This window comes from Rhinatrema bivittatum, chromosome 10 (assembly GCF_901001135.1).
Source record: "Rhinatrema bivittatum chromosome 10, aRhiBiv1.1, whole genome shotgun sequence".
NCBI lineage: Eukaryota > Metazoa > Chordata > Amphibia > Gymnophiona > Rhinatrematidae > Rhinatrema > Rhinatrema bivittatum.
The window spans coordinates 38631272-38657613 of NC_042624.1; the positions used below are offsets into that span (position 1 = coordinate 38631272).

Consider the following 26342-nt stretch of genomic DNA (forward strand, 5'->3'; position numbering starts at 1 on the left):
ATAGCCAGAAGAACTACTAGAATTGTGAGAAGGAATGTACATCTGCCCTCATGCTTTGATGACCAGGAATTGGGACTCCCAAATAAAAAAAAAAAGAGGCTGATGTGTGCTCAGCCTTGGTCTTCAACAGCAGGGATGGATATTCAATTGGTGGTTCCTGTGGGGGGATGATAAGATTTCTGTTATTGGGAATATTAATGGTTATCTGGCACTCTGGGGAGATAGTTTGATGATAAGAAATTGAAATTGAATGAAGGAAAAATGAATTGTTTTGGATTAGTCAGAGGAATAGACATATATTAGTTCCAGTAAAACTGGATACTTACTCCAAGGGATGGGGTTAAGAGCCTATTTGGATAGGATTTTAACTATGAAATTACAAGTTTCTATGGTTGTGTGCTCATCCTTCTTCTCTCTTAGGCAAATCAGGCAGTTATGTTTATATCTTTCACTTTGATTTAAAAAAAAAGAACTAGTGCATCAGTTAATAACCAGCAAGCTAGATTACCATTCATTATAGAATTTGCTAGGAGTTGTCAAAATTGAGCTTGTGATGGCTGCAATTGATATAGAACATGATGGCTCATCTAGTGATGGGTGCAAGAGGTTTGACCATATTCCACCTATTTTGCATGATCTTCGTTTGCTGTCAATTAGCAATCGTTTTCAATTTAAAATCTTGTCACTGTTGTTTAAATGTTAGGATAGAGGATCACCCAAGTATCTAGCGAGACCGAAGTTTTACAAACCTTCTAGGGCTTTGCGCTCATCGTAGAAACTGCTGTCAGAGCTCTCTGGTTTGAGAGAAATGAGACTTTTGGTTGCATGGTTTACTGTGTTTAACTTCTATGATCTTAAGTTATAGAATTCCTTGCCAGTAGATATAAGGTCTAAGTTGAGTACTTGAAACTTAGGAAAAAGGTAAAAAGACCTGTTGTGTTTTGGTTTTTGGTTTTTAATAATAAATAAATGCCAATTTTCAATAACCATGAATTTCTACTTCTTCGTGATCTACTTATAGTTGTTTTCTGTCTGATAGTCATTTGTTGCATGGGAGTGAGACGTAGATGGGGTGAGAGGGGACACATTCTGGACCAAGTGTGGGAGGACTAGAGTTATAGCAGAGAGTACTGCTATGCTGCATCTCATTCATCCAAAAATATAATTAAACCAAAGAAAGTAGATTTTTTCTTTAAGGGTATGAATGTGAGAAATGTCTTAATTGACAGTGTCATCTTAACTAACAGCCTCCTCATCTACTAGTTTTCTTCTGCATAATTAAAACTATAGCACTTGAAACCAGCTGTCAGGTATTCTGTTACACAGGGTACAAATTGACATCTGAAGAGAAACCACTGTTTCATCTACATTTATTTAACCCTACTGCAGGAATTCTGTAAAAATGCATTGTATTTTCATGACCTGAAGCATGCCTAGATAATCATACCAAAGTACACTGAACTAATCTGTGCTTTCTTTGCTGTCTCCATTAAAAAATTATCAGTTTGATGAGCTGCTATAGAATTCCTTAATACAGCAGTAGATCTCAGCCTTCCCCTCGGTATCTGTGAGAATATCAGAGGACCTAACACAAACAACAATTCCCTGCCAATTCACCTTTTAACAGATTTTCTACACTATCCTTAATGTAAAACTAAAACTCAATAGATGTTTATATGGCTGAAAACTTCCTTTCGTTGTAGAGTCACGACCAGAGAAGTAAGGCTATCCTGTTTTTATTCACTCTTGATACTCCTAATGGGGCTTCATCTAGTAACTTATTTGCATACTTCTGGGACTTACTTTTCTTCCTGATCCACAGGTTAAAAACTACAGCTATACAGTGCTGATATTGCACTATTTTAAGAAAAATAGTGCATAATCTTTAGGATACTACTTTAGGATACTAAAAAAAGCAAATAGAATTTCAGAAATATATATTTTTTGTAAATAAAACATCAGTACCAAACCTTTTTACTTTTAAAATTAAGTAACCTTAAAAATGAGTGAATGGTATTTGCAGCTGCAAATATGTTCAGTAAGCAACCCTTAAATACTAAATCATGTTTGAAATATTTCACAATGCATTCTTTTTTGTGCTTTTAAAAATCAATCCTATAGATTAGCAATACATGTAGTAATTGAACAGAGAAGGCCTTGCAAAATAAGAAGCACTGACTTCAGTGGCCTTAACTTTACTAAATGGTGTACAGAATCAAGCAAACCTAACACAAAACACAAGTAGCTTTCTTTGCTCAAAAGAGGCACAAGGATCATTGATCCTGGCAACTCAATTACCCTCTGAGCCTAGACAGTCCTGTCTCATTCCTCTTACTTGACTACTGGTCCAGTGATGGGGCAATGTGGCTCAGTCTACAATGTGAATATCCTAAAAATATCATTGAAGCTAAAGGCTGTAAAGACTAAGAACACCTGGTCTCATGAATACAAGATTTTCAACAAGCATATTACACTTTCTCTCCATATATATTTATGTGTGTACTGTATGTATATATATATCCTCCAATAATTACATGAAAAATTGTATGTTTTTCAGTATATCTTTAAATGAAGTCATTAGCCATTGCACAATGTAACCATTGAATTAAGATGTCAGTGTTCAGCTTTGTTGAAACACATCCAAAGCAGACACCAGATAGAGAAATAAGCCTGTGAGGGAATGGATTACTAGGAGTATGTCGTACATTTCTAGTGACTCTCATGTGCACAGAATAAAAAGTAAAACAAATATAGAATATTTCAAAAGACATATTACAAATTACAGAGCTTATATTAAAACATCATTTCATGCTACTGACCAAAAACAAATTATTGTAAGGTAGTGTTTACCTTGTTTGCAATACTTGTGATAAAAGACTTGATGTCCAGATTGGTTGGGCAGCTCTTCTGGCAGGGTGCATCTGCACATTTTAAGCACCTGGGAAGAAGAAACATTGAATTACAGGATACATCTGATAGTATAATAGACTCCAGAAGGGATCAGATCCACAATTTGTGGTCAGCAAGCAATGAGTCTTGACTAGTGATCAACAATTTGATTGGGATTTTATAGAAACATAGAAATGATGGCAGAAGAAGACAAATCGGCCCATCCAGTCTGCCCAGCAAGCTTCACACTTCTTTTTTCTCATACTTATCTGTTTCTCTTGGCTCTTAGTAACCTTTGGTTCTATTTCCCTTTCACCCCCACCATTAATGTAGAGAGCAGTGATGGAGCTACATCCAAGTGAAATATCAAGCTTGATTAGTTAGGGGTAGTAACTATGTTCTATTCCTGCATCAGATCATTGATCATGATTTGTGATTCCTATGATATTTGGCTCCTCCCCGAGAAAATATAATGATGGTATCTCTGTGATATAATTTCTCATGAAAACATTCTGCAAGGAAAAATATCATAAGGAAATGTGACAAATGCACAATGGCAGCCTCTTTCACCCAGGGCTGCCATTGTCTTAAAGTGCCATGTGGCTGGAGACCTCTCTCCCAATGTACAAAAATCCCCCTGGAGGTCTAGTGAGAACCCTAGCCAACACCATTGCCACCTCTTGAGGAAACTAAAATGAAAAGACAGTTTAAAAAAAAGTTCAGTGTCATGTGGCGATGTACCATATCCTTTCCCAAGCCCTTCCTCCCTCAAGTAAGAAATCTCCCCCAAAAGCAAACCTCCTCCATCCAAACCCACCCCCTCCACAGCAGCAGCCTTCCTAGCCCCCTTCCTTACATAGCATCTAGTCTGTTGTAGTCTAGTGGCCCCCCTCCTCCCAAAATAACACTGACATCTTGGTTGTCTAGTGGCTTGTTCCCCAGACCAATTCACTTACCGGACCCCTCCTTACCTAAGAAAAGTCTCACTGGTAGTCTAGCAGCAAACCGGTGTCCCTTCTACAGCCTGGGGCCTTCCGGCCTGCCTCCACTGCCGCGAGCCGCAACATCACCAATGGGGTCCTCGTCCGGCAGCCTTGAGGCTGCCCTGAAGCCTGCCTACAGCCAGCCTGCCTTCCCTGCTCTGTCATGTCTGAGAGCAGGGGGCGCCGCTGTCCATAGTGCTTCTTCTCTTCCTGCTTCAGCCTTCTTTAGGTGCCGGCACATGCCTCTTCTGGATATTTAAAGAGCCAGCGACAGGAAGTGTTGCTGGTCCCACCTGATGACAGTTTCCTGCTTTAGCCCTATATAAGGGCCTTGTCTTCAGTCATTCCTGGCCTTCGGATTGGGTTCCACAGTCATCTGTGTCTTCTGACTGGTCCAGGTCCTCCGTGGTCTTCTTCTGCTTTGACAGCTTCGTCTCCATGTTCCAGATATTCTTCGTCCAGATCTTCAGTCATCTCCATGTTCCAGATGTTCTTCGTCCAGGGCTTCAGTTGTCTTCATGCTCCTGATGCCCTTTGTCCGTGCTTCAGATGTCTTCAGGTTCCTGATATCCTCTGTCCCTGTCTTCAGATGTCTTTGTGTTCCCGGTGCCTGATGTTCTGGTCTTCTGTTGTTTCGATGTTCAGATGTCCTTGCCTTCATCTCTGCCTCCATGCCTTGGTTCCCAGATGTCCACCTTCCTACCGTACCGGTGTCTTGGTCCATGACCAGTCCCAAGGGTGGGCTGTGTAGGGTGCCTCATGGTACAATGCCATCCTCATCTCCGCAGAACAACCCTCTGGAAGACTTCCTGCTTCAGTCTGTTGTTTTTAATCCTTGAGAATCGAATCCTGCTTCAGTCTTGTCCCGGTCTTCAGATCCTATTGCAACCTGCGTCCATCCATGTCAAGTTTCTGTTCGATTCTGCTGAGTATGGTGTGGTCCGCGACCAGTCCTTCATGGGGCTGTGTAGGGTGCGCCCCAGTGCAGGCCTCTTCAGTTACTTCGTCATGTTCCAGTATCAGCTTCCACTATCCATCCTGGAGTCTGCTTCGAACCCAGTGTGGTCTGCGACCATTCCCGTGGGTGGGCTGTGTAGGGTGCGCTGCATTGCAGTCTCGACCTAGCTCTTTATCCTCGCTTCAGCCCTCGCCTACAGTGTCCTCGCGTCAGCCTTCGTCTATAGTGTCCTCGCTTCAGTCCTCATCTACAGTGTCCTTGCTTCAGTTTTCATCCAAAGTCTTCTGTGTTCTAAAGACTCTGTCTGCCCTCGTCCTCTGTCCAGCCTGCCACCTCTTGCCGTACCCAGTGGCAGGTCCGAAAGGGCTTGGAACGGTTGGAGGACTGTTCATCAATCAACATTGCGTTGTTGCTCATACTGGGGCATGCAGGTCCGGTTGAGAATTAGACCTTGTCTCCTTATGTTCGCTTCAGCCTTGTCCAGTTCCTCGTTACCCATGCTCGCACCAGCTCACCTCCCGCGGTGTGTCTTGGGGCTCCTCCCTGACTCATGCCGTGGCCCAAGGGCTCACAACACCTGCTTTAGAGACGACTGGGCCTCCAAACCCTCGGTTCAAAACAGCCGCCGGAGGCCGCGCTCGTAACAGAATCCAAAGGCCCCCATGCCTCGGAGCATAACAAAACATACTTGCCACAATGCCATATATTAAACCAAGCATGATCATTTTTGTTTGGATGCAATCTAGATGTCATTATACCCTGCACTCACTGACCTTGTCATTTTGGGTCAATTAGCATGGGACCTCCCCCGGCCACTCCCCAGGATAACACACTCAGCATGAGAAAACTCTGAGTCCATACCCCTCCCTTTCCAATCCCTCTGAAAAAAAATCACCCTACCAGCATGCACAATAACTTTCTGATTTTCCCCCTCAACTACAATCACTCTTCTAGTAACTCCCCTCCTTCTGATCCATAATGAAAACAATCACTCTATTGGCATCCATCCCTCATCTTCCTAATTCTCCTGACAATAATCACTGACAATAATCCAGAACCCAACCACAACAATCACCCTCCTGGCATCTTGCTTTCATCGCCAAATCCTCCTCGATTATAACATCTCCAAATCCTTCCCTTAATTTGGTTATCTCTAATACACATAGGCCAGTCAAAGCGTGAAGGGCTAAAGATGCATTTTATATGAAGATAGCAATATAGAAGGATGGAGATAGGTAGATCTCCTCTTTAAGCTGGTCCACATGTCCAGAATGAGGGGTTTTGATAGGGTAGAGGTTCAGCAGGCCTTTGTTTCAAGGGTAAAGCATGTCTTATGGGAGACTGTATCAGATATGGGGTCAGGGATTTTCTAATATTGAAGGGGGGGGGGGAGGCAGATTGGTAGTTAAGGGGAAGAAGCTCGGTACCATGAGAGTAATTGTTGTCATGGGTGGGGGGGGGGGACTGGGGGTCAGAAGGGTGATCATAGTCAGGGAGGACAGGATAGTTGGAAGGAGTGGTCAGGTGAGTTTGCTGTTGATAGGGTAAGAACCAGAATGGGAGAGGGAATGTCACTAAATGCTGGCCTGCTGCACTAAAATTTAGCATGACCACAATCACTCACTTTATCCTGAGCTTCAGATGGAGCATGTTATTGCTAATTTTCAGTAGACAAGTGCCACAAAGTACTGTGGCCATCATTGCACTGTTTCTTTAAAAGCACCCAAAAATGTCTTCAAATAGAATGCTTTTTGTTTTTGTAATTTGTTCCTGAAACTTTTTCTGATTAAATGGAATCACCTAGAGTAAAGGAAAATAGTATGTGAATAAATACATGGCTTGAATCTCATAACTTTCCAATGGAAGGAATGAAAGAGAAAAAAATACATTTGTCTTTCCATTACAAATAATGGGAGCTATGCAGCCAAACAAGCTATTCCTGCTCTGAGCGAGAGGATATTTGGAGTAGAAGCCTTGGAGAGGCCAATAAAAGCAATGTACATATGTAGGTGAGTGACTCACCATTAACTGGCGGGAAGAGAGGTGGAGCAAACCTCAGTAAAGGAATATGTGTGAGCTCTGTCTTCTGCAGGCTCCAAATATCTTCTATCAGTCCCTTACAAGTAACTTTTTGGGAATTTGAAATCACATCGAATGGCAGGCAAATATCCCCTTGACGACAGTATCTATTTGGGAAAACCTGATGTTTGACTCTTCGTCCTGCAGACCAAAACCATTGGGAGTGAATGGAGCCCTATGTTAAAACAGGTTGAAGAATATAAATTGCTCAGTCAACATTTATAATGCTGAAAATCTGCACATTTTGAAAGGGAAAAAAAAAACCAACTGCTATTTGGTCTGGATTTTTTTTTCCCCCTTACAACAATTATAACTTTGCCTGTCAGCGCTGCTTTTCTTTTGTTCACAAATGTGCGGCAAAATAAGAGAAGCTTAAAATGTGGGACACCATTGTAGTCAGGTTTGGATAAGCTATAATTAATGTAATCTCTTTTTTTCCTGTGCTTTATCTGGTGACAAATTAAAACAGAGTGGAAATATACTCTTGGCAGAAAAGGAACTGTAAAGATTACGGGTTTGTATCTACGCGCATCTTTAGGAAATCATTTCTCCGTCTTATTGAGGAAGCAACAGCGGTTCACAAATAAACAGCTGCTGGAAATGTCAGATGTTAATGAGCCAGGACATGGCACACCAAAATTGTCACCATCCCTTTATTTTATTTTATATTTCTCCTGCCATGAATATGCCACTACAGACAGGCTCTTATAATAATACCATCTTGCAATTCTCTATGCGCACTGCAGACTAAAGTGCATCAGGCTGCCATTAATCCCACTTATCACTCTGACAGCTCGGTAATTACACTACTGCTATAGCCAGGTAGTCCTAATAAAATATCAACCACTGAGCAGGAATGCATACTGGTGAGATGTTTTATTAAACTTGGGGGGTTGATCATCAAGTGACATTAGTGTTGACCTATTTTTCTATTTGACAATAAATTATTCTTTGACCATGCCATAATAGATATTACGGAGTGCATTTGCCAAATAGGAAAGGTACTGCATTCCAATGAGCTAGGCAAATGGCATAAATAAACCAGCAAGAAATGCATGCCAGAACGTTATTACCTAAATTGCTTAAAATGATTGATACCATGAAAAATCACAGACACAGTACTTAAGGGAATATGCCACCAATTACTGTAAACCTGAGTTGTGCATAATTTCCCCTTCTTATATAACATGTATATTAAACTTGCATTTCAACTTTATTCATCTAAATTTCTCTTTTACTATTCAAGTTAAGTATTTATTAAGAATTTGATTTAAAAATGTTTAAAGAGACTTTTTTCCTTAATCTAATTCTTTGCAATAATTCTAATTCTTGAACAAAAATCAAATACAGATTTTTACATTCAAATCGGTGCATAAACTGTTACAAATGGATATAGTCTTTATTGATTTTTTTTTCTGCAGTAGTTTAATGTACAAATGAAAGCAATACATGCTCATAAACATTAATTTAACTTCCTGTACAAGAAACATGCTTAATCAGCTTTTCTGAAAACTAAATGCAAAAAATGTGTTACAATTTTTGGCGGAGGCTAAAACAAACAAACAGACAAAAAAAAAAAACAACAACCCTATACATGTAGTTCATCTTTTCATTATAGAAAAATGTATGAAAACTTCAAAGAATCTGTTTACAATGCAGGCATAGCTCAGAAGGAAATAGCTAAGGCAAGCACAAAATACCAGCTGCATAATTTTTCATTGTGTAGCTGGTACTGTAGATTACATTTCAGATGTTCCTACCCACCCCCCAAAAAATGCATCACGCATATTAAGAAGAAGGTTTATCCAGACTATCCTACTGTACAAAGAAACAAACATGTCATGAACTCATCCAATTCAAAACTCCCATGGAACTGGCTCAGTTCCATGTATGTTTACTACTGCGACATAAATTTGTGATTCAGCCTTAATCTGACTAGTGAGATGCTACTAAATACATCTGAAGGAAGTCATTTATTTTTAATAGTGCATGTTAAAGTCAGTACATACATGCAGAAGTGGGTGGAGGGAAAGCTATTAGCCTTTATTTTATAAACTGTGTGGCCCCCACTGTGCAGTTTAAGAAAATCTTCGCCCCGACAGTATATGCATGTGTGCCAGTATGTGCACATATTTTTAAATGCAGGAATCTTTATAACTGGTGCAGCTATTCTATAAACACACATATATATTTTACGCGGGAAATAATTGTAACCTCTGCGTGTAATTACCCTCAGTTTATGTCCAGGAGAGCAGGGGTTTTATTACATATGCAAGCACAATGCTTAGGAAAATACTTATTTGCATACATACTTTTCCTCATTAATTTGCCAACACCTCCACCAGTTCACCCTGATTTCCCACCACTTAACCCAGCCCTCCCATCCAAAAACCACAGACAAAAGACAAGTGCAATTTCACTTCTGTAACTCAAAAAAGCAGATATGATAGCATGAAGGTAAGTTGCGCATACTCTGCTCACAAAATGCTTGTGAATGTAATTCTGAATCCCACCCCAGAACACCCGCAAAATACCTTCCATATTGCTCACTTAGAAGTACCTGTGAAATAGTCAGTATGCACAGGCAGGCTTCCAACCTTTCAAAACTTAAATTCGTATACACATCCTGCTTTTATCTTCACAAATGCTGCATTAACTCTTGGAAAGCGTAAACACATGTGCGCGCGTTTATGTGCATGTGTGTGCAAATGCCATCTCACACACATAAGTGGAGGGATTTTAGTAGATGTGCATGGCGACACATTAGGGCCTATTTCCCTGTTCCCTCCCAGTTCACCCCAGTAAAGGAGCAGGCTTCCTAAACCCCCTACCTAAGTTGCCTCCTTTTTACCCTACTAGTACTGGCCCCTAAAATGCCGCTGACTACCCTAATTTTTTTTATTTTTGTACTTACACGGTTGTGGGATCCCAGTGCGCGCTTGTGCACGACACTGACTACATGGCGCTATCCTGGCCTGCCCATGCTCTGCTCACATCCTGCCCTTTTGCTCAAAAGCTTTGTAATGCTCATACTGGGATGTACACGCATGGCCGCAGGCCTTTTTTAATCCATGCGGCCTGTACTTGTCCGAGTCATGTGCTTATCTCCCAGCTTGGCCTCAGGTACGGTTTTGAAAATCTACTTGAAAATGTTGTTTGCAGCATTTCAGTACTTATAGCAAAGGTAGCCAGCAAGCTATACTCCTCCTCAATGCTGAAGAAATGGAAGATGAATATTAAGCAGTGGTGGCTGGGGATCTATGAACTGTGTAATCCATGAAATGTGATGGAAGGGGGTAGTGGGAATACAACTCCTATCATTCCTCTGTCATCTCTTTCCTGCCCTATGCCGTTCTCTCTTGCTTTCCCCTAACTCTGCTGTCTCCTCCCTGCTAACCCATTAAACTCTCGGTTTTCATCCCTACCCATCTCCCCCCCCCCCCCCCCCCACCCCCGGGCTCATTTTTCTTCCATCTCCATCTTTTATCTTTCACTGCCCTTACCTGTTTCTTTCCAGCGGTCATAGTTTCAAGGGGTGTACAAATGTTTTAAAATGTAATGAAAAGCTCAACATCCATTGTGCTTGAAAATAAACCCCCCAAAAAACAACACTATTGGAATTCTCTTTTCATTGACTTTTGTTTCATAAAGTTAGCAAACCCCCCAAAAAAAAAACAAACCCCTAAGAGTTGCCAGAATTTGTTTTCTTTACCCCTCCCTTAGCCTTTTCCCTTTTCAACAGGAAGCAGCTTACCCCCTTCATGGAGACATCACAGTCCAAACTGGGCTCCTGTCCCACTGGGTCTGTGTTGTAAAATTGCACCAGAGCCGTTTTGCTTTAAGGCAATACGATGAATGGCAGCTCAGCAGGCAGCTGTAAAACAAAATGGCACTAGTCCCAGGGCTAGCCAGAGCCATTATGAAAACCAAGAGCAACCTGGGATTGCTGCTGCCTCATTTGAACTGCTACAACCCCATAGATAGGATAAGCTACTACTTACAGAGGGTGAGGCTGGGGGAAAGGGGAGGACTGGGCCTTCTTTACTAGGGATGAGAATCGTTTTTTGACGATTTAAAACAATCAGATATATTTTAAATCATCAAAAATCATTCAGAGTCGTGATACAATAGAAATTCCCCCAATTTATCGTGAAAAATCATAAATCGGGGGAGGGGGGAGGGCGGGGAAAACCGGCACACCAAAAAAACCCCTAAACCCACCCCGACCCTATAAAACAAATCCCTTACCTTCCCCCACCCTCCCGAACCCCCCAAAAACTTTTTACGAGTACCTGGTGTCCAGTGGGGGCGCGGGGACCGATCTCCCGCTCTCGGTCCATCGGTGCCAATTTGGCTGCCGCTCAAAAATGGCACCGATGGCCCGATAAAAAAAAAACCCACCCGATCCTTTAAAAACGACCCCTTAGCTTCCCCCACCCTCCCGATCCCCCCTAAACATTTTAAAATTACCTGGTGGTCTAGTGGAGGTCTCGGGAGCGATCTCCCGTTTTCGGGCCGTCGGCTGCCACTCATAAAGATGGCGCCGATGGCCCTTTGCCCTTACCATATGACAGGGTATCCGTGCCATTGGCCGGCCCCTGTCACATGGTAGGATCACTGGCTGGCCGCCGCCGTATTTAAAGATGGCTGTCGCCATCTTTATGAGTGGCAGCCGACGGCCCGAAAATGGGAGATCGCTCCCGGGACCACCACTAGACCACCAGGTAATTTTAAAATGTTTTGGAGGGCTCGGGAGGGTGGGGGAAGCTAAGGGGTCATTTTTAAAGGGTCGGGTGGTTTTTTTTTTTATCGGGCCATCGGCGCCATTTTTGAGTGGCAGCCAAAATGGCGCCGATGGCCCGAGAGCAGGAGATCGTTCCCCTCGCCCTCACTGGACCACCAGGTAATCGTAAAAGGTTTTGGGGGGGTTCGGGAGGGTGGGGGAAGGTAAGGGGTTAATTTTAAAGGGTCGGGCCTCACTACAAAAAAAATAACGATGTGAATCGGACCCAATTCCGATTCACATCACCCACGATCAGATTTTTTCCCCCCTCTAGCCGAACCCGATCGTTAAGACAATCGGGCACACGATTCACATCTCTATTCTTTACAATTACAGTGGCAGTGCTCTGAGAGGGGCAGGATGTTTGGTGACCACCATTCCTTCTCTCATCCTATTTCTTTTGTTTCCGTTTGGTGTTCATTACATTTCAACTAATTGAAATGAAACATAATACACATAAAATGAAATGACAGCAAAGAAATAATAAACAAACAAAATATATATTTTTTTGTATGTGCATCCCTAATATTTTGTGTGTGTGTGGGGGGGGGTTCCATTACGCATCTTTTCACTTTCCATTACTTAACTTTCTATCCTGTCTCATGCCCTTCTGGTACTGCCTTACTATTTCAGCTGGTGGAGCCCAGGAAACCTGACCAGCTAAAGTTCTCCTTTTTTGACTGGCAGGGCTGAGATAATCTGAGTAGCCTCACTCCTCCTCCTCCTCCAGCTAGTTATCATTTATAAAGCACTACTAGACATATGCAGACCTGTACAGATACACACAAGAGATCATCCCTGATCCATGGAGCTTACAATCTAGTCAAGACAAACATATATAACAAACAAGAGTCAATGGGAAGTGCATTTACTGTAGAGAAGTGGTTAATAATTAAAAGCAGCCTCAAAAAGATGAGTTTTTAGATTGGGTTTGAACGTGATCAGATAGGGAGCATGACACAGCAACTCAAGTGTCAATTCCAGGCATATCGCGCACCAACACAGAAATCACAGTCATGATTTGGCAGTGGAAGACCACAGAAAAAGTGACTTGCCTGATAAACAGAGCTCATGAGGAAGAGAGTAAAGGAAGAGAAGTAATGATATATAATGAGTAGTTGCACAGTGAATGCATTTGTAGATGAGTAAAGGAAGCTTGAACGGCATGCAGAAATGAACAGGGAGACAACATAGTGCAGGGGTAGGCAAATCCTGTCCTGGAGTGCCACAAACAGGTCTAATTTTCAGGATATCCACAATGAAGGTATGAGATATATTTGCATACACTGCCTCCACAGTATGCAAATATCTCTCATGCATATTCATTATGGATATATTTTAAACTAATCCCGTTTGTGGCACTCCAGAACATGGGTTGCCTACCCCGATGAAGTGACTTGAGAAGAAAGTGGGATTACATGGTCCTCCTGTTTGACTAGCAGGATCTATGCAGCTTGTCAACCCAATCCCTCTTATCATCAGTTAGCAAGTTAAGGTTGTAAACTCTGTGCTCAAGTAGTCAGAATAGGTGGTTTGTCCTATAGGTCAACATGCTGTGAAAGTGCAGAAACCCTGGCCACCGTCACAATTTATAGTTGTATTAGGTACTAGGGATGTGAATCATTTTTTAACGATTTAAATTATCGTCCGATAATTTTAAAATCGTCATTAATCAGTAAGGGACTTGATACAATAGGAATTCCCTCGATTTATCGTGAAAAATTGTTAAATCGAGTACGGGAATTATTTGGAGGGAGGGCGGGAAAACCGGCACACCAAAACAACCCCTAAACCCACCCTGACCCTTTAAAACCAATCCTTTACCCTCCCCCACCCTCCCAAACCCCCCCAAAATGTTAAATTACCTGGTGGTCCAGTGACATAGTGAGGGCAAAGGCGATCGGCGCCATTTTGAAACCAGTCCAGCACCGGCACCGGCACCAAGGGTATGATTGAAGGGATGGCTCCCGGACCCCCACTAGACCACCAGGTACATGTAAAAGGTTTTTGGGGGGGTCGGGAGGGTGGGAGAAGCAAAGGGGTAATTTGTAAAGGGTCGGGTGGGGTTTTTTTTTATCGGGCCATCGGCACCATTTTTATTAGTGGTAGCCAAAATGGCACCGATGGCCCGAGAGCGGGAGATCGCGCCGGGACCCCCCCCCCCCCCCCCCCCCCACTGGACCACCAGGTAATTTAACATTTTGGGGGGGGTTCGGGAGGGTGGGAGAGCAAAGGGGTCATTTGTAAAGGGTCGGGGTTGGTTTTTTTTTATCTGCTCAGGCCTCACTAAAAAATTAACGATGCGAATTGGAATCGGAACCAATTCCAATTCACATCTCTAACGATCCAATTTTTTTCTCCCTCCATCCGAACCTGATCGTTAAAACTATCGGGCACATGATTCACATCTCTATTAGGTACAGACTCTCTTCCCTTGCCATTGTAATAACTAGTTTGCTGAAACGTGACTATGTGAATTTAGCATGAGTACCTCAAGAGGACAGAAGACAATTAAAAATTAAAAGTGGTTAGCACCCCAAGCTGTTTAGTAAGATAAATGCCAATGTACCAAATTATATTTTTTAAGATAAAAGCAGCAGTTTCTTGACTGTAGCAATAATTAAAAGTGTTAAAATCTGGGAATGTATTTTAATAGAATAGAGGTGTTCTGGATCAGTCAGGTATCCGAGTTTGCCATCCAGGCTGCTAAACTTTCTTTCCAATCAGTCCTCAAGACAAAGATTCTTTAAGTTTGAAATTATTTATTGTACAGGTAATTTCTACTTACAATTGTTGCATCTCAAACATAAGCCCCAAGGCACAGATCTTTGGTAACTGGAGACAGGGTAGCAGGAGGAGAAGGAGATATCTTGAGTTGCAGGAGTTAGTTTATGGTAGAGGTAGGGAGCTTGAGGGATATGAGGCTGATTTAGTCTTCAGACGAAGGCAGTAAAAAAGAAGGTAAAAACCCGATCATTTCACAGGGTTTTACAGAGTGCTGCTGGCTCAGAAGCCCGCATGGGCAAGACTGAGCTCTCGTCGAGAGCTGCTAAAGGAAACGCCTCCACAAGCTGGGGGCAGGGGGGCAAGGTCCAATGGCAGCAAGCCTAAGAAGCATGTAACACAGAGGGAGCATGAAAGGCAGTCCCTTGAGCCTATAAGGCACCTAGGAAGACTCAAGTTAGATTGAGGGGCATTCAATCTCTTCCAATAGTGAGAGAAAGTGGAGGGGGGAGGGAGCTTCTCTTAAGGGCAAAGGCTCCTCTTAAAGGCAAAGGCTCATAGACTTTTATCATGGGTTAAAAATAATGTTTCAGTATCAAGAATCCTCTGAAGGAAGCACTGCACTAAACACAGTTAAACTACAGTATATACAGATACAAACATATACCCACTGTTGGGGACAGAACACTCCCCATCTAGTATCGCAAGATACCACTATATCAGTTTTTATATCATTATGCAACAGTGTAAAGTTCATTATAATTGGATCTTTCGAAGTTCAGGGAGGTTCACGATCATCTCAGTCTCTCAGTCATCTCAGTCTCTCAGTCATCCAGTCTCTGTCATCCCTTCTTCAGAGGGTTTCACCAAGCTGAAATGAGACAGACAACACAAAGAGAGAAAGAGTCTCTGGGGTGGACAATGGTCCATGGAGTTCAAGTCTCTTCACACGGCATGAGGAGCACCACCTCATTGATGGGACTGTAGAAGATCTTGGCTGTCCTTTGGTTCACAATCTTTAATTCAATCTTGCATACATGTCCCTCGTTTCCAGGATAAGTCTTGATGATGAGTCCCAGAGACCAGCTGTTGCGTTGGGCTTGGCTGTTTTTGAGAAGGACGAGGTCACCTTCTCGGATGTTGGATTTGTTGGATTGCTACTTGCTTCGATACTGGAGAGTTGGCAAGTAATCTTTCTTCCAACGACTCCAAAAAGAGTTGGCAAGCTGTTGGACTTGTTTCCATTGATGCTTGTGGAGCTCTTTGCCATCAAAGTTTCCATGTGGCACAGGAATGTTAATAGTCTTTTGCATTAAAAGCATGGCTGGAGTTAGGATCAGTGGCGACTCAGGGTCAGATGACACTGGAACTAGCGGTCTTGCATTTATTATGGCTACCACTTCTGCCAGAAGGGTGGTTAAGACTTCATGGGTGAATCGAGTTGGCTTGGTTTCTATTAACATGACGTTAAGAATGTGGTGTGCCATGCTGATCATGTGCTCCCATGATCCTTCCATGTGTGAAGAATGGGGTGGATTGAATATCCACGTACATTTCTGATCACAAACGGACCTTTTAACGGTAGGATAGTCAATCTTAACAGATATAATGTTCAACTCTTTACAGGTTCCTACAGAGTCAGAGTGGCTGAACCCCAGAGTGGCTGAACCCCAGAGTTGAGTGTATACATGGAACCTTCTTGTCTGATTGAAGATGTAGTCCAGTACTACTTTGCTGACATGTAAAGATGGATAGCATCAATTTGCATGTCCATTTCGGCTGTTATTAACTGCACTATTTCCACTGCTAGCACTGTTCCACATAATTCTAGACGAGGTATGGTGTGGTTAGGTTGTGTTACTAACTTGGCTTTGTCGAAGATGAAACCCACAAGCACTATCCCTTCTGTGTGTGTCACTCTCAAAAAGGCTACTGCAGCTATAATCTTCACAGATGCGTCAGAGAGAAGGTAGATCTCTTCGCGGCTGGCTGCATTCAGTGGTATTGGGACATAAGTGCGTGGTTTGTGGAACTGTTCAAGCACTTTTAGGGAGCTCTTCCATTTTTCCCATTCTGGCTTCATTGCTTGAGGTAGTGGGGTGTCCCACTTGGTAGTACTTGATGAGAGTTCTCTTAACAGGGCTCTTCCTTGTATCGTGACTGGAGCCACAAACCCCAGTGGACCATACAGACTATTGACTATGGAAAAAACACCTCGGCGAGTATATGGTTTATCTTGGGTTGAGACTTGGAATGTGAAGACGTCTCTCTTTAGATCCCAATTTAATCCAAGGCTTCATTCGAGAGGAGGTGTGTCCACTCTCAGGTCCAAGTTCTTTGTCTTTGGCATGATTGCCTGAAGGAAATGCTCTCATTACTTCAGAACTATTGGAGGCTATTTTGTGGAGCCTTAGATTGGTGCCTGCAAGCATTGCTTGTGTTGTCCTTATTAAATCGATTGCTTCCTCTGCAGTAGGTAAGGACTTTAGTCCGTCATCAACATAGTAGGGATGTGAATCAGGTTTCGGACGATTGAAAATATCATACGATATTTTCAAAATCGTCAGAAATTGGGGGCTCCCCTAAAACAATAGGAAAACCCCACAAAATTGTTCGTTGGAGTTCTCTTATCATTTTGGGGGAGGGCGGGAAAAATGGCACACAAAAATAACCCCTAAACCCACCCTGACCCTTTAAAACTAATCCCTTAGCTTCCCCCACCCTCCCGATCCCCCCAAAAGCTTTTTACAGGTACCTGGTGGTCCAGTGGGGGTCCCGGGAGTGATCTCCCGCTCCTGGGCCGTCGGCTGCCACTAATCAAAATGGCGCCGATGGCCCTTTGCCCTTACCATGTGACAGGGTATCCGTGCCATTGGCTGGCCCCTGTCACATGGAGGGAGAACTGGATGGCCGGCGCCATCTTTAAAAATGGCATGGGTATTTTGTTTATAGGCTTGGGCGCAGCCGATAAACAAAACCGCGATCGGGCCAGACGAAAAAAAAAACACGATGTGAATCGGAACCAGAATCAGAACAGATTCCGGTTGCGAATCACATCTCTACTACATAGAAGTCCCTTTCCACAAAGTGTCTGGCATCTGCGCCGTACTCTTTTTCTCCTTCTTGGGCTGTCCTTCTGAGCCCGTATGTGGCTACTGCAGGTGATGGACTATTACCGAAGACATGCACTCACATCCGGTATTCCACAATCTCCTTATTGATGTCATTGTCATGGTACCACAGGAATCTTAGGTAATTGGTGAACAACAAAGCAGTAGAACATTTGTTGGATGTCGGCTGTCACAGAGACTGCTTCTTTTCTGAAGCGGATCACTACTCCTAACAAGTTATGGATCATGTCAGGTCCTGTGAGAAGCACATTGCTGAGTGAGATTCCATGAAACTGCACACTGGAATCGAAGACGATCCGGATCTGACCCGGTTTCTGCTGATGGTACACACCAAAAGTAGGCAAGTACCGACACTCTTCATTATCCCTTAAGGGTGGAGCTAGCTCTGCATGGCTATTGTCCAACATGTCATTCATGAAGTTAATGAAGTGTTGTTTCATCTCCGGTTTCCTTTCCAGAGTTCTCTGCAGTGACATAAGTCGTGAGGGTGCTAGTTCTCTGTTATTAGGGAGTCGAGGTCTGGGTGTCTGGAATGGTACAGGAGCTATCCAGCTGTTTGATTCATTTATAGAGAACTCTTTATTCATAATTCTTAAGAATTCTCTGTCTTCTACAGAGAGAAGGTTTGTCGTCATCCTTGGTGACTTGAAACACTGAGTCCTCTAGATGTTCTTCTACATCTGATGGGGAGGTGATCAGACTGGTAGCTGAATTGAGATTCTGTTCCTCAAAGCTTAAGATTTCCTTGGTGCTTATATGGTTATGACATGGTTCAAATAGAGTAGGATGTCCATTCTCTAAGACATTCGTAGCATATGCATGAATGCTTGGTCTCCTTGTTCACTTCAAGCAGACATCACCGACTATCACCCATCCCAAGGCGAGTCGGTAAGCATAGGGAGTGGTTGGTGGGCCATCACATATCTCCAGGATCTTGATCAGTGCTGGTGCGTCTCTGCCCAATAACATCAGGATTTCTGCTTCCAGACCTAGTGGTGGGAGCTGATGCATTATGGACTTTAGATGAGAATGGTGCCGTGCGACTTCTGGTGTAGGAATCTCATCTCTGTTGTCAGGCATCTGGTCGCACTCGTTAAGCATGGACAATTTTGACTTGTTTCTGCCATCTATCGCCTCTATTACATATCCGCTTGCTCTCCTCCCTGTCACTCGGGTAACCCCTGAGCAGGTTTTGAGGCTGTACGAAGAGTAGCGATCATGGATATCAAACAAGTCAAAGAATTCTGGCCTTGCCAGGGATCTGTTGCTCTGCTCATCTATTATGACATACATTTTGACTGCCTTCTCAGGTTGCTCTTTGGGATACACTCTAGCCAAGCATATTTTTGTGCAGGATTTCCCGTTGTTATTTCTCCCGCACACTTGTGTACATTTGGGGATCATTTCAGGTTCTGGAATTTGTTCTGCCCTTTCCTCCCTGCTGTGGTTTGAACTAGAGTGTGAGGTTCCCGAAGGATGAAGTTTTGCTCTGTCAGGGTGCAGGGCACTATCATGTTGGTCACTCCCGCACTCTGAACACTTAATGGCTACTTTACAGTCTTTAGCCACGAGGTTAGATGAAGAACAGCACCGGTAACAAATTCTGTACTTTTTTAACAGTTCTTTGCGCTCTTTCAAAGATTTCCCTTTGAATCCTCGACACTTTCTGTGTGGGTGAGGTTTCTTGAGTATTGGACATTGTTGGTCTGGATCCTCTGCTCTGTTCATACTAGGAAGTTGATCTGATGTAGGTGCTGCAGGCGACACTTCTGTTTTGTGCACAGAAATGGGCTTCCTGCTGCTGCTATGCTTATTGGTTGGCCTCTCGCTCACTCGGTGGTTGATTCTGTTATTTCATGTGTACCGAATGAGAAGCTAGGGTCGTTCCTATGCTTTGCTAAATCTCATATGAACTTTCTGAAGACGTGGAAAGGTGGGTACCTTTTGTGGTCTTCTTTGTACCATGCACCATGAGAAGCCCATTTATCTTGTATATCACGTGGCAATTTGTTTATGATGGTGTTCGTGCCATGTGGTGTGTCCAGAAGGTTGAGACTCGGATAAATGAGTTAGCCTTAGCTATCTCCACCTCTTGGAAGAGATCCCCAATTCTTGCAACTTTCGGTTATCTCTACTGGATATTTCTGGAAAGTTTTCCATTTTCTCAAATAACACATTCTCTATGGCAACTGGGTCACCATAATATCGCTCAAGTCTCTCCCATACCTCTTTTAGTGCTGTAAAAGGATCACATGGGTAGACATTTTTTAATCCTTTCACATGTTTGACTGATTCACATCCCAACTATTTTACCATCAAGTTTATCTCTTCCTTCGGAGTCAAACTCATATCCTTCACAGCATCTTAGAAGTCAGATTTCCATGCCCTGTAACTCTCAGGGTGGTCGTTGAACTCGTAAAGCCCTGCAGTTATGAATTCTCGGTGGGTCATGTACCTTGCTAAGTCTTCTCTTTCTGAAGACTCGTTCTGAAAGGCAGTAGATCTTGATGGGCGGGTGTCTTGTGGTTGACTGTGCACATCACTCTTGTACATTGGTATGGGCCGTGGTTGATCAATTGTCTCCTGTTTTGGCACAGGGTACTCAATTGGAGCCCTTCTTGGGTGTGGTTGCCTAGCTCTTTCTCATTCCCAATCCCCATGGGGCGCTGAGATCCCTGGTTTCACGGACGTGTTTTCCTTGGGGTGTGTGCTTGGCGTGTGAGTTGACTGTAATGCATCCATGTGATTCAGAGCTGGTGGATCACTGCCATGGTGTTCAGTATTCATGGCATTTTGCGTTTCAGGTCCCATTTCTTTGGCCAAGCCAGCCATTTGTGAGGGAGAGTTTGTTCTCCCATGATTCGAGGGTTGCTCTGAGGGAGGTGGCGTTTTGGCGCTGGCGTGATTTGGAGGGTGAGATGTGATGTGCTCAAACATCCACTGGGACATGTCCTGCTGGGCCATGGAGCTGAGTGGGTCCCCCCCCCCCCCCATTGCCTTGGTCCAGGGCCACATCAAATACCTTAATTTCGGCCTCAAGGGCCGCTACTTCTCCTTTTTTCAGCAACAACACCAGGGTGATATCTAGGTCAGCCTTTCTGCGCTCCTCTGCGGAAGCTGTAGCAGCAGCTGTAGCAGCAGCCTTCTGTTGTTCTTCTATTCTGAGCCCTTCTCTTTTAAGGGCTGCTGCTTGTTCAGCATACTGTATGCGTGTTATGGCTGCTCAAGACTCTGCTTTCTTTTGGAGGATGACTGAGCTGAGTTGAGAAAGGTTCGAGTATCTTGACCCATGTGACCTTATGGCCCCCGTTGTATACTTAGAGGTGTAAGAGTGCTGAGAGTCGACCTCGCTTATTGAGTCGCTTACTTCTGCACTGTTAATGGTATCCATTACCATTTTCTGGTGTATTTGGTGTAAATTCTGTTGGCGGCCTTTTTCTTCAAGGCTTTCTGCAGTGTTAGTTCGTGTTAAGAACTCGAGATACTCTTCTGTGATGAGCCGATAGGTTTGGGAATGAAGCTGCAGCTGTTCTATATGATACTTAAGGTTGGTGGGGCTCTCTGTGACCTTCTTCCTTTCCTGCTCTAGGTTATGCCACTCTCTTTCTATTCTGTGTTAATGCCTCTTTCTTGACTCATACCTCTGCGTAGCTTTCTCTGTTGGCTTAGATAATCTCTTCAAATTATTGCTTTCATCCCCTCCTTCAGCATCTCTCCATTTTTGCTCTGTGTCATCTCTTAATTCAATGGCTTCAGCTAGCTGTTTCAAGGTGCCTTTGTCTTCCTGTATTGCTGATTCAGCCATGTCAACAGCAAACACTTTTTTCAGCCACTGATTTAAAGGGAATAAACTTTGAATTGCTTTAGAAGCAGAGGGGCAAGGCTAGCTAACACTTCAGGGAAGTTTGCCTCGGGCTTTCTGTTCCCTTCCCCTGGAGTCAGCAGGGATCTGGTATCCACGGTATCCTTAGGCGGCAAATGTATGACAGAAAGATGGAGGAGGGGCAGAGCAGCTTTCGCAATAGCTGTTCTTTTAGTCTTCTTGCTGCCCTGTCTGTAGGGTCAGCAGATCTGGTATCTATGGCAACTAATTGCTCTCTGCTTCTAGTAGTGGCAAAGGGAGAGGGGAACTGCTTATATGTGAGAAATTTCTTGCTCGGGAAGAGGGAAGCTTGAATGGGCTTAAGCACTGTCATTGTCCTTTGTCTAGAGTTTGAATTCTGGTGGTGTTTCTCTTTGTGTACCTTGCTTGCAGCACAGGCTCATATTACATCTGTGTTTGCTTCTTTAATGCTTTGCAGACTCAAAGTCAGTTCAGAAAGTATAAATCTTCACAATCTTAGGGTTTTTATATTTGATTCCCTGGCCTTTCACCACAGCTGAAGGCATGGAAGGCTTATTCAGGTCTTTAACAATTTCTACTCAGTGCAGACTTCCTTTCCCACTGTGCTTTGGGGATGAAGTTCCTGTTTCATTGCACTGTATGCAGCTCTATTTAAAAATGCTTTCAGTTTACTGGCTTTTCATTAACTTCCTGTTTGATATGGGTTTTTACTGTTCTGGATCAGGCAGACATCTGAGTTTGCCATCCAGGCAGCTAAAATTTCTTTCCAATCAGTCCTCAAGACAAAGATTCTTTAAGTTTGAAATCATTTATTGTACAGGTAATTTCTACTTACAATTGTTGCATCTCAAATGTAAGCCCCAAGGCAAAGATCTTTGGTAACTGGAGACAGGGTAGCAGGAGGGAGAATGAGGTCTCTTGAGTTGCAGGAGTTAGTTTATGGTAGAGGTAGGGAGCTTGAGGGATATGAGGCTGATTTAGTCTTCAGACGAAGGCAGTAAAAAAAGAAGGTAAAAACCCAATCATTTCACAGGGTTTTACAGAGTGCTGCTGGCTCAGAAGCCCGCATGGGCAAGACTGAGCTCTTGTCGAGAGCTGCTAAAGGAAACGCCTCCACAAGCTGGGGGAAGGGGGGCAAGGTCCAATGGCAGTGAGCCTAAGAACCTTGTGACACAGGGGGAGCATGAAGGGCAATCCCTTGAGACTATAAGGCACCTAGGAAGACTCAAGTTAGATTGAGGGGCATTCAAGCTTTTCTGATAGTGAGAGAAAGTGGAGGGGGGAGGGAGCTTTTCTTAAGGGCAAAGGCCCCTCTTAAAGGTAAAGGCTCATAGACTTTTATCATGGGTTAAAAATAATGTTTCGGTATCAAGCATCCTCAGAAGGAAGGACTGCACTAAACATAGTTTACTACAGTATATACAGATACAAACATGTACCCACTGCTGGGGACAGAACAAGAGGTTAATTTTAAAAGCCTGAAGCGTGCATTAATTAGGGCATGTATTAAGAACTCTGGCCTGTGCACCAAGCAGATTTTGAAAGTCACCGAGATATATGCCTATCTCCCACAGCGTGCACATCTCGAAAGTTTTCACAAAGAGGCAGGATGTGGGCATCGTCAGGGTGGGTAATAGGTGTCTAGGGGTGTGTGCCTAAGATGTGGGCATAAATACCGACATGACCCAATGCATGCCGAGGACCCCTGCCGCATAACATTTCTTCTGTTATGGATGCCGTGTAAACTAAAATTTAAAGAAAACATGGGGGATCTGTGGGGCTTTAAGGCTTGCAGCTAACTTGAAAGAGTAAAAGCTATCAAACCAGGAGGGGTTGGATGACCTCTCTTAACTGAGAACTGGAGACAAACTGATAAAACTGGGAATTGCGTCAGTGCTTGCCCCTATTAAAATCACCCAATTTATGCAGTAGAAGCGGGATTTGTGCACATGCATGCGACCACTTAAAATTTGGTGCATATGTGCACGCAGCCAGGATATTTTATAACATGCGCACATATGTGTGCATTTGTTATAAAAGGACCACCCACCTGGGTGTGAGCCGACGTATGTGCACAAATGTGCACATGCATGCCGGTTTTTGCCCTACTCTACCTATTCTACCTAGTTATCCTTAGTATGAAAGAGAAACTGAAAATGAACACATTCTATGATGACAAAAATATTGCTTTTCCAAGTTAGATAGCTTTTCTTTTTATCCTGAGACTTAGCTTTTTATTTCAACAATCTGTAGTAGTACTAAACTGCCCATTCCCAACCTATCTTTTACAATATCACTACCAGAAGCTTGGTTTTCTCCCATGTATTGATTTCTAGCGATGTGAATTCATTTCAAACAAATTTAAAAAATGTGAAGAATAAGGGCAATTCATTTCAGTCGGGAACCCCATAAATGAAATGAACCTTATTTTAAATTTGTTTAAAATTAATGCATTGGGACTAGGCTCATTGCCAGGAACTGTCCTAGGGCCCAGGCCAAGGTGCAAAGCAGTGCCCGTGGCCTAGGTCTGAGTATGATGCATAGATCTTGGCCTAGGCCTGGTACGATGCCGGGGCCTCGGCTGAGAACTGAACCTCTGAATAGGTTCTTACCGTATCTATTGGATGTCCAATAGAGAGGCTGGAACTTGGGCCAGGCCCAAATCCGTGTCTTGACCTGGATCCAGGCCTGATGCCGGAATCCAGGCACAGGCCTGATGCCATGGCCCAGTCTGGAGGCCTGATTCCGATGACGGGACCTCGGCCAAGACCTAGGCCTGATGCCGGGTCCTAGCCTGGAGGCTGGGTACCAATGCCTGGTCCTCAGGCTAGGTTGAGGCCCAGGCCTTACAGCTCTGCAGTCACCATCTTCTTTCTTTTTACACTGTGCATTGGGTGACACTGAAGTTAATTAACTCTGACACATTCACCCCAGTGGAAGATGCTATTTCGATGTACGGCATAGCCATTAGGGATGTGAATCGTTTTAGGACGATTAAAATTATCGTCCGATAATTTTAATATCGTCTTAAACCATTATGGAACACAATACAATACAGATTCTAACAATTTATCGTTATAAATCGTTAGAATCGTGAGCCGGCACACTAAAACCCCCTAAAACCCACCCCCGACCCTTTAAATTAAATCCCCCACCCTCCCGAACCCCCCCCCCCAATAACTTAAATAACCTGCGGGTCCAGCGGCGGTCCGGAACGGCAGCGGTCCGGAACGGGCTCCTGCTCCTGAATCTTGTCGTCTTCAGCCGGCGCCATTTTCCAAAATGGCGCCGAAAAATGGCGGCGGCCATAGACGAAAAAGATTGGACGGCAGGAGGTCCTTCCGGACCCCCGCTGGACTTTTGGCAAGTCTCGTGGGGGTCAGGAGGCCCCCCACCAGCTGGCCAAAAGTTCCTGGAGGTCCAGCGGGGGTCAGGGAGCGATTTCCCGCCGCGAATCGTTTTCGTACGGAAAATGGCGCCGGCAGGAGATCGACTGCAGGAGGTCGTTCAGCGAGGGTTCCGGCGCCTCGCTGAACGACCTCCTGCAGTCGATCTCCTGCCGGCGCCATTTTCCGTACAGAAAATGGCGCCGGCCATACGCGTATGGCCGGCGCCATTTTCCGTACGAAAACGATTTGCGGCGGGAAATCGCTCCCTGACCCCCGCTGGACCTCCAGGAACTTTTGGCCAGCTTGTGGGGGGCCTCCTGACCCCCACGAGACTTGCCAAAAGTCCAGCGGGGGTCCGGAAGGACCTCCTGCCGTCCAATCTTTTTCGTCTATGGCCGCCGCCATTTTTCGGCGCCATTTTGGAAAATGGCGCCGGCTGAAGACGACAAGATTCAGGAGCAGGAGCCCGTTCCGGACCGCTGCCGTTCCGGACCGCCGCTGGACCCGCAGGTTATTTAAGTTATTTGAGGGGGGGTTCGGGAGGGTGGGGGATTTAATTTAAAGGGTCGGGGTGGGTTTTAGGGGGTTTTAATGTGCCGGTTTTTCGATTTTTCGATTTTTAACGATTTTTAACGATTTTTCACGATATTTTACCCCCCCAAACGGCAACAATACGATTCCCTCCCCCTCCCAGCCGAAATCGATCGTTAAGACGATCGAGGACACGATTCACATCCCTAATAGCCATACAATTACCATATATCAAAATGGCACTGGTTAATGTGCCAGATTTAATTTAATGTGCCAGATTTAATTAACCAGCATGTCCCTAGTGCATGGCATCAAAAGGAAGAAAACAATGATGACCGCAGATCTGTGCCATAACCATAGGCCCAGGCTTCGGGACCCGGCCTTCTGGTCAGGCTCCGTTGTTGGGCCTGGGTCCAGGCTCTGGACATGGCAGAGGCCCAGGCCACATGATTGGACCTGGATCCATTCTCTTGCCTAGGCTGAGGCCCAGGCATCAGCCTTGAGTAGGCTGAGGTTGTGGCGACCTAGGCTTGCTGGTGGATCTCGACAAGACCACATAATTGGGGGCTGGGGGGACCCTGGCCCCAGCATTTTTCTAGGTGGGTGGGAGACCTTAGGACACTCCAGATTTGGTTTTTTGGCCTTTATTTTTAATGTTCGGTTCATTTTTTTCACATGAATGAAACGAATCAAACATTCCACAAACGGTAATTTGTGAAGAAAAATCCTACCGAAAACATACTAAAAAACTCAAACAATATATTTTTCCCTGCACATGCCTAATGATTTTAGCCAGGGCAGTTTCAGAAAGACAATATTGAATGAAATAAATATTGATGAAGCCGTGAAAGCCATAGAGCATATCTGATACTGTTTCATCTCAATCAAATATACCTTAGTTATACGACTATATACATTATTGAATAAACTTGAAGATTCATGTGAAATGCATGTGCATCCCTTAGTACTATGATTGTGGACTACGGTATTGGAAAGTTACAGGAACAAGAATGTACACTCTCTAACATGGT

The 26342-nt window shown here is 44.1% G+C and overlaps 1 protein-coding gene across 2 annotated transcripts in view; it reads right to left on the reverse strand.

Moving 5' to 3' along the window:
- Positions 1–26342, reverse strand: part of DPYD (dihydropyrimidine dehydrogenase) — a 2453390-nt gene that overhangs the window by 1604491 nt on the left and 822557 nt on the right. For both annotated transcript variants that reach the window (XM_029618068.1, XM_029618069.1), the window contains exon 4: positions 2851–2938. In XM_029618068.1, coding sequence (XP_029473928.1) covers positions 2851–2938 — 88 coding nt within the window. The remainder of the gene's footprint in view (positions 1–2850; positions 2939–26342) is intronic.